Source organism: Ovis aries, chromosome 3, assembly GCF_016772045.2.
Source record: "Ovis aries strain OAR_USU_Benz2616 breed Rambouillet chromosome 3, ARS-UI_Ramb_v3.0, whole genome shotgun sequence".
Taxonomy (NCBI): Eukaryota; Metazoa; Chordata; class Mammalia; order Artiodactyla; family Bovidae; genus Ovis; species Ovis aries.
The window spans coordinates 39,633,981-39,648,089 of record NC_056056.1 but is presented as its reverse complement, the minus strand read 5'-3'; the positions used below and the strand labels follow the sequence as shown (position 1 = coordinate 39,648,089).

The 14,109-nt window shown below is 42.6% G+C and overlaps 1 protein-coding gene across 12 annotated transcripts in view; it reads left to right on the top strand.

Annotated features, from left to right (window-relative positions):
* The first annotated feature begins 3,757 nt into the window (after positions 1–3,757).
* The window catches only part of ARHGAP25 (Rho GTPase activating protein 25), a 93,317-nt gene continuing 82,965 nt past the window's right edge, over positions 3,758–14,109 (top strand). For 7 of the 12 annotated variants that reach the window (XM_060412028.1, XM_060412027.1, XM_060412026.1 and 4 more), the window contains exon 1: positions 3,758–4,211. Coding sequence is in view for 8 of the 12 variants with exons in the window: in XM_060412026.1 (XP_060268009.1) it covers positions 4,151–4,211 (61 nt within the window). In the remaining 4 variants the exon portion in view is untranslated. Of the gene's footprint in view, positions 4,212–4,321; positions 4,505–14,109 lie in introns of those variants that run through there. The other 5 variants (XM_042245959.1, XM_042245958.1, XM_042245957.1 and 2 more) reach the window with 1 other exon arrangement.

Genomic DNA, 14,109 nt, shown 5'->3' with positions numbered 1-14,109 from the left:
ACCTCTCCTCCATCCCTCTTCTTTTATCCTTTTTAGGAGCAACCTGATGAGTTCTTTCTTGCTTCTGTGCCTCTTGCATGCTATTTGTTTCATCTAGAAAATATTTAAACCCTTTTGCTTCCCTAACTTATTCATGAAGCCTTAAAAGACACTTCCTCCAGGAAGCCTTCCCTAACTCCCTAAGGCCCACTTAGGCCCCTCCAAGGTAAAGTCTCATGCTTCCCAAACTTTCAATTCAACATACCCCTTCTTGTGTCATATTTAATTGTTTACCTAATTGTTCTCTCTCAACAGACTGTAAGTTGAATATGAAACAAGAATGGCTTGTTTAACATTCTGAACATGAACATTCCTCCAATATCCAGTAAAAAATTAAGTCCTGGGACTTCCCTGATGGTCCAGTGGTTAAGACTTCACCTTCCAGTGCAGGGGTGCGAGTTTGATCCCTGGTCAGCAGCAGCAGCAGCATACCCCCAAAACCAAACATAAACAGAAGCAATATTGTAGCAAATTCAATAAAGATTTTAAAAATGAACCAAAACCTGGATGTCTATCAGCAGATGAATGGATATATATGCATAATGGAATATTACTCAGGTATAAAAAGGAATGCATTTGAACCAGGTCTAATGAGATGGATGAAACTGGAGCCTATTATTTAGAGTGAAATACGTCAGAAAGAGAAAGACAAATACTGTATATTAATTCATATGTAAATTAAGTTCTCAATAGCTGGTTAGCGTTCAATAAGCAAATACATGAATGAATGTTTGCTTTTCCTTTTGCTGTTGCAGATGCTGATTCAATCTTTGGAACCAGACAAGACATCTAGTTCTTCATTTTCTGGAGCCCAGGAATCAGGGAGCACCACTGCAGTGGTGATGTCCTCTACCCTGGCAGCGGAAGGCCCCAGAGCAGGCTTCTGGAGGCCAGGCAGTTGTGCTGGGCCTTTCCGGGGTGCTTTTCTGCTGGCTGCCTTTCTAAGTATTCACAAGCAACTTCCCCATCAGTCACGAGTTTTTCCAAGACTTATAGGAACGTACCCTGAAGAGTAAGGGAAGTTCTCTGCATGTTTCTACATGCTACCTTTAAGATATTTTCAGAGTCCTTGAGTTTAAGGTCTCAGGACTAAAACTTTGGGTGATATCAAGTTCCCTGTCGAGATGCTGCTGGGCTGAGCTCAGGATGGCTATCTGCCTGTGCCCCCTCCCCATGCCCCCTGCAAGTGAGGACAGAAAAAGAATGTTGTTTGGGTTGGGCAGGCAGTCATGCAGAGTGGAGGCTGTGAAATGTGCAGTTGGCTGAGTCATGTTCAGAGGAATCCAGCACCCCTGGGGTGGTTGGAAGGTGGAAGGTGGCTGAATGAGCCAGGTTGGTGGGATAGATTGGAGTATTGATCAGTTTCTTTTAGTCTCTCCTCCCTTCTTCCCCCTCCCCATCAGGGCTGTGAGTATTTCCCATCTTACTGACTTTGGACGTGGTCATGTAATATGTGTTGGCCACTGGAATGTGAGGAGATATGATAAGAACAGAAGCTTTAAATGTGCTCCTGTGGTTCTTCCCTCTTACGGTCTTTTCACTCACAAGAAGGATATGCCTCAGCTCACCCTTGCTCCTTCAGCCTGATTCCCCAAACATACATTTTGGAACAGTTTTGTTTGAGATGGTTATTCATTATATGAGCAGAGATGTGTATGACTGGGGGGTTCAGGGAGCAATTTGGGCTGGAAATCTACACTGGAGGGGTCAGCAGATGCATAGCATGCAAGCCTTGAAATGAGCTCACTGAGGTGTGGGTATAGACAGAAAAAAATTCACTGAGTGCGTCCTGGTTTCTTGCAATGTTTAGAATTCAGAGAGATGAGATGGAGTCAGCAAGGCTATGGAGATAGGACAGAAAGACAGGCAAACAACCATGCCAGCAAGGAGTCCTAGGGGCCAAGTGGAGAGTGGGCCTGGAGCTGGAGAAATTAATCAAGTGTGTCCAAAGTGAAATGACAGGTGGAACTGACCAGTGGGTTCAGTGACAGTGATGTCATCAATGTCCTTGATAAGAATATATTTGGGGGAGTCATGGGATCAAAAGATCAACAAAAGAGATTCAGAAGAGAATAATGACAGATATTTGCAAATACACACAATTCTTACGTAAACTTTGCTCAGAAATGAAGGAGAGAAATAGGGCCATAACCAAAGGGGGAAGAAGCATCAAGAGAGATTTTTTTAAAACTATAGGATAAAGAATCGAATCGCCAGTCTACGTCTGACACAGGATACAGCATGCTTGGGGCTGGTACATGGGGATGACCCAGAGAGATGTTATGGGGAGGGAGGTGGGAGGGGGGTTCATGTTTGGGAACGTATGTAAGAATTAAAGATTTTAAAATTTAAAAATTAAAAAAATTAAAAAAAAAAACCTATAGGATGAAAAAGAATAAGTTTGAATGCTGGTAGGAACGATCCAAGAGAGAAGAAATTGATGATGCGGCAAACATGGAAGAGTGGTGACACAACTCATCCTTTGTAGCCAGGAGAAGATTGAGCGTGTGAGCCGTCCTGCGTGGAGGTGGGGCCTACAGTGGTGGGAGCTTACAGGCATTCTCCTCCATTGCATCAACTTTCTCAGTGAAACAGGAAGCCAGGTCACCAACCGAGTGAGCACGTGGGAGGCAGAGAAGAAAGTACGGCAGAGTCTTCTAGGAGAGTGGAAGAAGGAATGAACCAAAGGTTTGCAGCTAGTATGCTGGCCAGTAGCAACTCTTGTGAGCCTTCTTACCTATTGCTTTATTAGCCCCATTACCTTATGGCCTCATTAGTCTTATTACCTACTATCCTTATTAAGCCTCATGACAGCCCTGTGAAGTAGGTCCTATTGTTCACCTCGTTTACAGGTAAGACTATTGAAGTACAGAGTAGTCAAGAAACTTGTCCAAACGCATACAGCTAGGAAGTGGTTGGGCCAGGATTCAAACACAAGCAGTCGGGCTCTGGGCCCAAGTACTTAATCATTAAGTTAGTCCAGCGCAGTTGAACATCTGAAAGCGTGTTATGGAACCGAACTAAATGGAATAAGGATTGAAATACGTTTGTGATGCACCCACTGTGTGTACTAGGTGCCTTCACAGCTCTGTGCAGTCATGGTTATTATCAACCCATTTTACTGCTAAGGATACTGAGGCCCAGAGAGATTCAGTTGCTTATTAAAAGCTATAGCGCTAAAAAGTGGAAAAACTGAGTTTTGAACCCTTATCAGTCTGATTCCCAAACCCAGAGCCTGTACACAAGGTCAAAGAACCGTTGTAACACCTAAGTGGGTCTACTTAGCTAACGTTGACTTAAATACATCAGAATCCTCCTGACAGCAGGTTGAGATCACTTGGCACCTTTACCCAGAGCAGGTGGAGAATTTACTATGTGGGCCTTATAGCAGGAAGAACTCAAAGAGGGTGCCTTTGGGGGAGTGCTGATTGTCTTACTGATCGTTTTTGGAAGTGCAGTCTGTTCAGTGAGAAAGGAGGCTTAGAGGTATATGGCCAGAGTCTTTGAATTTTAATCAAACCTATAAGGTTTATAGCCCAACAGCACTTACTCTACTTATATAAGCACTTCTAAAACCTATTCTCTGAAGAAAGAGCTTCAGAGCTCAATGTATCATCTACACTGAACAGCCACCCACTTCCTCAAATGCAAGGAAGCAGACAGTTAAAAAAAAAAAAAAAAGCCAAGAGGCAGCCGTTGTTTATCACGACCTCGCCTCAGTGAGGCCTGAGATTCTTTTGAACAGGAGCTTTGCTTCCCATGACGCAGAGCGAAGTGTCAACTGGGATATTTCTGGTAATACTGAAAGCAAGAGAAGCAGGGTGTACACTTTACAAGACACCAGCCCCCCGAGGGACCGTGGGAGGGCTTGGGTGCCACCCCCCGTGACAGATGGATGGACCTTTCATCTGAGAAAGGAGAAGATACTTGGGCAGATCAACCTCAAACCCAAGATTGCTTGTGAAGCAATCGTAAAGGGGAAAACACACACACACATACACACACACACACACACACAAGCTCGAGAGGCAAGAAGACCAAAAAGCCAAGAAGGGCGCGAATTGTGGCAGACTCCCCGCTTCAGCAGCGACTCACCCAGACCAGAAGCAAAATGTCCCTGAAGTTGCCAAGAAACTGGGATTTCAACCTGCGAGGGGAGGCTGGCAAAATAGGTATGGTCAATGTCTTTTTGCTGCTTTTGTGGTTCTTACACTTGAGTTCCCACCATTTGCATGTTGGTCTGCAGGGAGCATAGTCTGCTTAAAAATGGATCTCTGGGCAAAGCTGGGTGTGGGGTGAAATTTGCATTCAGATTGATATATTGGCTCAAAGTCCCCAAGCACCAGGGGAAGGCTTCTTTTTTTTTTTTTTTTGGTTTGTTTGGAGGTGGTGGGAATGGAGCTTCTTGGCATGTGGGATCTGGGGTACTTGGCGTGGACTAAGGCTACCGATCTCACAAAACATGGTGAGTTTTTCTCTGTTTATCTTGGAAGGATAATTTCCCTCCTGTTTGGACACATCCATGTATGGGTGGATTTTGACAGAGTCTTGGAAGTGCTTGATCTGTTCTGTTTTGTGAGCCCACTGGGTCGCCAGACCTTTGTGGACTTGGGCTGAAATGGTGTTACTTGTAGTAAAAAGTAAACAGTGTGGACAAAACAGGAACATACAGGCATTTGAAGGTAAAGACACTTTTAATTAAAAAGGACAGAATGGAAGGGAAATCTAGATGAGTTGAAATAGATGCATTCTAGATAAATTAAAGTAAGGGACTCTGGTATGCTTTCTGAGATACTCTGGCCTTTAATTCTGGCCTCTTCTCATTAACAATATTGGTGATATATTGATTTTTTAAAATAAATTGTTATTGAAATACAGGTGATTTATAATGTTGTGTTAGTTTCAAGTATACAGCAAAATGATTTGGGGGTGTGTATGTGTGTATGTGTGTATTTTTTTATATCATCTTCCACTATAGGTTATGATAAGGTATTGAGTATACATTTATATCATTTTTTTTAGATTCCACATATAACCGATATCATATGATATCTGTCTTCCTTTGGCTTACTTTACTTAGTATGATTATCTCTAGGTCCACCATGTGATCCTTTGATTTTAATCTGTTCCACAATTGTTATCATCAGTTTCTTTATATGGGTTTGTTCTACAATTAAATTGATCACAGTAATTTACCATAGAGCAATTGGGTTGGAAATGATTCCCTGTGTTTTACCCCTATACATGTATAGTGAGATGACGTCCTTGATACTAGACATAGACAAGTGTTAAGGTGTTTCTAATGACTTAGAAATGTTCAGTTTGAAACAGGTCTAACTTAAACTTCTAATGATGGTTAATGTGCTACTAAAACAAAGGGTTTGTTGCAAAAAGTCACATATCTGAGTGTTAATGTTACAGGTCTAAGAAAAGATTTGAAAAAAAACTGAGAGTAATCAGAGAAGCCATTTATCTCTGTAACCAGAGAGGATTAGTGGTCTCTAATCAAGCTGGGAACTATTGCAGGTTGGTTCAGAGAATAAGGAGAGATTTTATATAATCAGAGATTTTTCTCCTAACTACTGTTGATAGCAAGGTACTTGGCTAATGCTCATGCTATTGTATGTCATAAAAATTTGCTTTTAGAAGTAAAATTTCTATAGTTCTGTTCCTTTGAAAGTGTCTTGCTTTTATTTGTGTGGGGTCATTCTACCCTCTCCTCATCTGTGTTTCAGTCTTATTCTCCTTCTGTTTAAAAAATGGGAAATGAGACAATTAATGGTTAAATGATTAATTGATTAAATAATTAAGGGGTTTTTTCAGCATATAGGACATTACCACATTAGAGTGCAGGTCTACATACTCTCAGACTTGGGATTAGGCTGCATAGATTTCATGTGATATCAACCAATGTTTTTTAAACCATGGTCCCATAGTTAGCCTGTGTCAGAAGTCACCACAAGTGTTAGGTAAAAATACAGATTCCTGAGCATCATCCTGACTTATAAAATCAGAATCTTTGAAGGGATACCCAAGCATCTGCAATTTAATAAGCCCCCAGCCCTCCATCTCACCTCATCAAAAAATCCTGCTGTAGAGGCTGTGGTGTAAGTCAGTGGACTTGGGAAATTGCCATTCATCTTATACAGCATGGTGCTTGGTCCCAGTGGGCACACAGCAAATATTTGTCGACTGGATGAATGATTGAGTATAAGCAGATGATATTGTTTAGTACTATTTAATGAAAATATCAGGCTTCCCTGGTGGATCAGTGGTAAAGAATCCACCTGCCAAACAAGAGATGAGGGTTCAATCCTTGGGTCAGGAAGATCACCTGGAGCAGAAAATGGCAACCCACTCCAGTATCCTTGCCTGGGAAATCCCATGGACAGAGGAACCTGGTGGGTTATAGTCCATGGGGTTGCAAAAAAGTTGGAAATGACTTAGCAACTAAACAACAGTAATAACGAAAAAAATCATAATCACAAGATGAAATGTAGAGGAGCCCTTGTCATTATCTATGCCATTTACAAGTTTGTCACCCCAAGGATTGGACTGCAGCCAGAATACTTTTCATGAATATCACATTGGTGAGAATCCAAATCACAAACTGAGCCCTCCGAGGGAGGAGAGTCACTGACTCAGCCACAGGACCTCCGGTTCCCTCTCCAGCATCCTGGGTCCAGGTGTGACTGTAGGAACTGGCTTAAGAATAACCAAAGAAGCTCATATCTATTAAGACATGAGCTGAGAGTCATGTCTGGGTGTCAGCGACCTGTAGTTTCTCCAGCCTGGGCTAGTCAGGAGTAGATCAGTTTCTCAAGCTGAACACTACAAATTTTGGGGCTGGTTGATTGTTGTGATGGGGGTTATCCTCTGCATTATAGCAATGGTCCTCAAGATTTTGGCACCAGGGTCTGGTTACATGGGAGAGAGTTTTTCCATGGGCTGAGTTGGGGATGGCTTTGGGATGGCTCAAGTGGGTTATATTTATTGTCCCCTTTATTTCTATTATTATTACACTGTGATAATGCAGTAATGTGAGCAGTGGGGAGTGACTATAAACACAGATGAAGCTTCACTCACTCGCTCACCTCCTGCTGTGTGACTGGGTTCTTAACTGACTGGTTAAGCCTGGGGGTTGGGGACTGGTATGCTGTCCAGCATGATGACCAGTACTGGTCCACGGCCTGGGGTTTGGGGACCCCTGCATTCTAGGATGTTAGTAGCATCCTCGGCCTCTATCCAGTAGATGGTGGTAGCACTCCCCTACCACCACTAGTGTGACGACCGCACATATCTCCAGACATTACTAGATGTCTTGGGAAGAGACAGCTCTCCTAGTTGAAAATCGCTGAAGCAGATTATCATCAAGAAGGTGTGGTTATCAGGCCACTTGGATATGGAATTCAACTACCACCTCATGATTCATTGTCAAGGCACTTTCAAGAGGCTCTTAGTAAGTTATAACCTCGGGGATGGACAGTACCCTAGAAGGATACCAGGTTCAGCACTTGTTTAGGGAAACAGCAAGACACTGATGTGGCCCAGGAAAGGGCCCAGTATCTTTTTGCTGAGTGGCACTTCCAGTTCCCCTAAATCTTATCTTGAGAGTGCTGAGCTGAGGCTTGAATGAAAGTGAAAATTTCCAATGTGAGGGGCAACTCTGTACTTCCATCTCAGAGACTGAGGAGACCCCAGTGAATGGGAGGTGGATGAAAGACCACACCATGGGTCTGGATGTACGGGAGAACCTGACCCAGGCCACCCTGAATCTGATCTATTGGTCTTGGGAGCGAACAGGGGTTTGAGGTAAGGGAAATGCTGAGCCAATGACTTGACTTGAGACGGAGCCAAGAGCACACATTTCTTCCTTTGATCCTTTGTCATCTTTGGTTTTAGTCCAACACTTAAAATTGAGACAGCTTTCCGTTGCTTTCTTGCAGTGTTTTGTCTTATTCTTTGCAAATATGTTCTATCACTTATCTGTCTTTCTAACAGAATTGTAAGCCCTGAAGGGTGGTTTTAGAATGCAGTGTCCTTTCTTGCACTCTGTCCAAGGGTCTGGCACACCCAATGGATGGAATGTAGGTGCTCTATTGAGAAGGTATTGACCATCGAGGGAAAGCCCCTTCTGCCCTGCGGCTGGAAAGTGCTTAGTTAAAGACGGCTGGGTGAATTTCAGGACTACACTGTATCCATCCAGTTGCAGGCACATCTTACTTTTTTCTCAGGTACCCTAAGCCGAACTAGGGGAGAATGGGCCCTAGAGAGCATATGACTCTGAGATACATTTTTTAAAAGAAGTGACTATGGAGGGCTACTATTTTCAACTTTCTTTTGTGTGTGGACATATAGTTTTAAAATTTTTATTGGAATATAGTTGCTTTACAATGCTGTGTTAGCTTCTATTGTACACCAAAGTGAATGAGCTATACTTTTAAAACAAAACTATTTTTATTTATCTTTTGACTGTGGTAGTATGTGGGATCTTAGTTCCTTCACCTAAGGATCAAAACTGAAGCCCCTTCAGTGGAGAATCTTAACCACTGGACTGAGAGGAAAGTCCACTCAACTTTTTTTTCTTGCTGAAATTTAATGTTGAGAAAAACTTATTCAGAAACAAAAATTCATTGTTTCACTCTCCCAAGTAGTAAAGTGAATAATGACAGTAGAGGAGGGTTTTTTCCCCACTTGATAAATCATTATTTTTCTGATATGGGATCTAGTTTTGTCCTTTATAAAATTAGCATAAGGAGAATGAAAATATTTGTTACTTAAGGCCCTGGATCTAGATCAATTTCCAGTGTAAGTTATCATTCTTGTTTAAAGAAGTTAGATTTGGAAGTATAGTTTTAGATAGATAGATGCATAGATAGATAGATTGACAGAGAGAACTGAATATATAAATAAGTCCAAGAATCCATAAAAATGCTTTAAAAAATGAACAAACAACATGAATAGGCATTTTCCAGAATAGGAATAATGATTCCAATAAATACATAGAAATATGGTTAATCACAGTAATTAGGAAATGTAAATTAAAAGTACAGTGATATACCTAATCTCACCCACCAAAATGGTTAAAATTAAAAAGTCTGACAATACCAAGTATTGTTGAGGACGTGGAGCAATAGGAACTCTCAGACACTAATAACAACTTTCAAAAACAATTTGACATCCCTGGTGGCTCAGAGGTTAAAGCGTCTGCCTCCAATGTGGGAGACCCGGGTTCAGTCCCTGGGTTGGGAAGATCCCTTGGAGAAGGAAATGGCAACCCACCCCAGTATTCTTGTCTGGAGAATCCCATAGACTGAGGAACCTGGTGGGCTGCAGTCCATGGGGTCACAAAGAGTCGGACACGACTGAGTGACTTTACTTACTTTTTACTTACTTACTTAGTGAAACTGATGATATACAAACTCTATGAAGTAGTCATTTCCCTCTGGAGAGTGCCCCCTGGAGAAAATATTGTGTGTATGAACAAGAAGAGAGGTATAGCTCTTCCACAGTGGTATTTCTTGAAATAACAAGGGACAGGAAACAACCAAAGGCCCATCAATAAAAGAAAAGAAAAATAAACTTTGGTATCTTTATAAAATGAAAATAAATTTATAATAAATTTATAAAATGTAATACTATCCAAGAGCAAAAAACTAATTGTGATGTATTTCAATGAGACTGAATGGCAAAAACTCAATATTAGACAGAAAAAGGAAGTCACAAAATCAGAATGGGGATTCATTTATAAGAAACTTAAAAATTATGTACATCTATGTATGTATATGGCAAAACTATAAGGGAAACAGAGAAACCAATTAACATAAAGCTCTGGGTGGTTGTTACTTCCGGAGGGAAAAGAGCAGGAAATGCATCTGGAAACTCCAAAGGTACCTAGATGGCTCACTGGTAAAGATCCTGCCTGCCAGTGCAGGAGATGTGAGCTAGATCCCTGGGTGAGAAGAATCCCTGGAGTAGGAAATGGCAACCCCTTCCACTATTCCTGCCTGGGTGATCCCATGGACAGAGGAGCCGGTATGGAGTCAGACATACTTAGCGACTCAGCAACAACAAAGGTATCTAACTAATCTTAATCGGTAGGCACGCAAGATGGCATTTTATTAATGTGTATAAAATGAACAAAGAAAGAGAGGTGTAAATAAACCCTTGAAAATCTGGAAGGAGGTATACAATTTGTTTATACAGTTGACCCTTGAACAAGGTGGGGGTTAGGGGCACAGGGCCCTCCCTCCCCATTCTGGGCAGTCAGAAATCTGGGTACTGTTATCTCTGCCTCCAGAACAAAGGAATTGATAAATGACTCACCCAAGGAGGCAGGATATTGAAACAGGAAAAGAATCTCCAATTGGACACAAATTTTTTGCTACATTTAGTTAATTTAAAGATCTGCAAAGTGAAAACACAGAAACTATATTTATCAAAAAAAAAAAATCACCTATACTTGGACATGCCAAGTTCAAACTCATGTTGTTCAAGGGTCAAGCATAGTAGCTAATTATGGGTGAAGGATTTATGGGTGAGGTATATCCACACATATATGTATTACTACGTTATAGGTATTTGCCAGAGTTTCTATAGTGAACAGATATTATTAATAACTACATCATTAAGAATGTGTGGGTGCTCAGTTGTATCTGACTCTTTGCAACCCCATGGAATGTGGGCCTTCAAGCCCCTCTGTCCGTGGGATTTCTCAGTCAAGAATATTAGAGTAGGTTGCCGTTTCTTCCCCCAGGGGATCTTTTCCACCCAGGGATCGAACCCATGCCTCCTGGTGCTCCTGAATTAGCAGGCGGATTCGTAACCACTGAACCACCCAAAACAAATTCCAGTGCTTGGCCAGGCGGGTTGACATGAGGTCTGGCAGGTGGCACAGGCTCTCTGGTGATTTAGAGCCAGCTGCAAAGCCCTCCTCCAGCTGCAGAGGTTGCAACCAGCCAGGACTTACTTATACATGGCCATCTGCAGACTTCCTGGGCCTCTAGCCCTGGGATATAGGGTTTTCTTGGAGCTACATGGTCCCTCTGTGACCAGGCCAGCCTGGTTGAGCTCCCCAGGTTGGAACAACCAAGATCATGTAGCCTGTGGTGACTGGTCTATGTTTGTGGCATTCGGCTCTGGTGAAGGCTTTCTTTATAATTCACTGCCAAACTTCCAAAGTGCTCATCCAGACCAGCCTGGGGTCTGGCCCAAATGTATGGGACTATATGCTGTGGCTGCCTTTGCACACCTCAAGCAGCTCCTGGTCCCTGAGGCATAAGGGGCCCCACACACGCAGGCCTAGTCCAAAGGAGTGTTGATTCCTCAGCCCTTGACACAAAGGTACTCCTCTCGGGACCCACCCCTGTCTCTGTTCCTTCTTCCAGTAAAAATGTCTCTTCCTATGTAGTCACTGACTTACCTTTAGATACAAATTAATTTTCATGCCTCTTGCTGCTGAGGTCGAGAGACTCCTGACCACTTGGGGAATGGGGGCTGACGTCATCCTAAACAGCAGCAGAGAGAAGACCAACTTGAGTAATGATGGGAAGTCAAAATCTTGTTTTCTGCTCACTTATGGATAAAGTCCTCCTGGCAGACACTAGGCAAGGCTGACTTAGATTCTGACTTGGCTTCTGCATTTTTGTTAGATTGGAGCCAAGTGCCCTTGGATTGGCAGAGGTGAGCTCAGTTGCTCTTGATACATGAAATTCCAAAAATGTGTCTAGGGTGAGACGTGCCTAAACATACACCTAGGCATGGTATATGCAGACGTTAAGTACCTTCCAGGCATGGTCAAGCTGTCGGCTCTGGCTCTCTGTTTATAAAGCATTGGCAGAGAGCATCCTACAGGAGAACTAGGGAAACTCTGCCCCTTCCCTTCACAGCTGGAGCGTGGTCCTTTGAGAAAAGGACACTCATTATACGGCAGTTAGAAAGATCCTGTGACTGATTAAGAAGACTAAGTTGGTGATAATGGTCCCACCATACACAAGACAGCTTGAAAGAAAAAAAGTGTAATCTCTCATGAGGCAGCTCCGTTGTTGATTAACTGGATATGAGAAGGGAGTGTATAAGCAGCTTTTATGAAGCCCCAGCTGTGGCCACAGTAACTGACACCAAAGGGCACTCATAGAGACTCAGGGAAATACCGAAGGGAAAACCAGCGTGGGGGCACAGGCCAGTGGGAGGGATTCTAGCAAGAGCGTGGTATGTAAATTTTGTATAATCCCCAGACAGGAACTGAGATGCAGAAGTTACAAAGAGAGAAGATGTACATTTACATTTCTTGATACTTTACTCATCACCATTATTCTCCTTGAAAACTTGATTTTTCTTTGGAAAATGTTCTAAAAAATCAAAATCATTTTGCAAAAAAATGATGCCCGTATGTCTGGCAAACAAATATAAAGGCAGTCAGTCCTGCTCTCTGCTTTTGCAAGGCTTACAGGCTAGTGGGGCACAGACAATGAATCACAGGACATCAAGACAAGTCCTGTGATGAGAACAGGCATGCGAGCCATAGGAGGGCACCTAGGAATCTGCATTCTGGCCCTGCCACCTCTCTCCCATCACTGCCATCCCTTTTCTTTAATATATAGATGCATATGTTCTTCAGTGAGTCCCAGACTTGCCATCCTTCTCACACTGATGTTCCTGTACATGGTCTCTGTTCTTTCAGAGAAGAAAAAAGCTCGATAACTTTGTGTAGCTCCTCCCTGCGGACGGATTACTCCTGCCCACTTGTCTCTCGCAGCACCTGCTTCCCCAGGCAGACACAGACACACTCTAGACCCCCAGTCACATCTCCTGCAGTTCCTGCCCCTTCTCATCTGTGTGGAAGCCTGTCTCCTCGGGGCTCCCTTAACCACCACCCGATTCCTGCTCATGTTTTAGCCCTCCCTTGATCTCATTTGACAGACTGACATGTTTCCTCCTTTCTGTAAAGACAGTTATGAAACTGACTGTGTGTCTTTTTTTTTGTCTTGGTTGCCAGGAAGCTCAGAGCTAAATTGAAACTCTATCATGCTTTAGTCATAGTGTGAACGTCTTGTCCCCTGGGAGTGCCTGAGCCTGCAAATCACTGGAAGGAGAATATAGCAATCCTTTCCCAGCCCATTTAAACAGAGACCCTCACCGCTCTAGAAACTGTAGACTTCCTTTGCGGTGAACTCAGTGAAGGCTCCTGAACATTCAAGATATGATTCAAACCTATTAACTGATCATTTGGGTTTTAAACAAAGACATTTCTCCTTAATCGGTAATGTGCAACACCAGTGCTCTAGGCCCTCCCTGGAGAGAATTAACTTGAGTTGTCTGTAAAAAGTGGCATTGACTGGAGTGTGTCTAAGGGATGAATTGCCCATTGGTTTTTCTTGATAGGAGTGTGGGAGAACAAGAGGTTGTATGTGGAGCTGAAGACAGTGCATGAGCTTGGGATGCCTTTTCTGACTTGCAGAAACATTCACTTCATTATTAAACAGAATTAATAATACATATGTTGAGAGGAAGAAATTTCATCCATATAACACAGCAGATGTTTAGCAAACACCTGTTTCCTTTCTTTATAGATAATCTCATTTCTAACCTCAGATCAAATGAGAAGCTGTACTAGGGCTGCCTTCCCTTGGCACCTTCGGTGAGAGGAGCTTACCGAGCTGTGCTTTATTGGCACACCATCGGTTTCGATCACCACCGCAGGTAATGAGTTCTTGAAATCTGCTCCTGATTATTTTGTAACAAGGAGAATAAGAAATGAACAAGGCAGGTAACTCTTAGATGTAATTCTAGGTGAGAAAATTCGCTGAGAATTCAGTGCTTGTACTTTGTCTCCTTTGAGGGATTGACATTCTTCCTCCTTTCTGTTAAGACAGTTGTGAAACTGACTGTATTTCTCTTTTTATCTTGGCTGCCACAAAGCTCAGAGTTAAATTGAAGCTCCATCACAACTTTCACCCATGCAGCTAGCATGCATATTTTCCTTTGTCTTTGATATGAATTTATGTGTTCATGGCAAATGAGTTTTCTATTTGAATACGAAAAACCCATGAAGTCTTTTCTTTTAAGGAG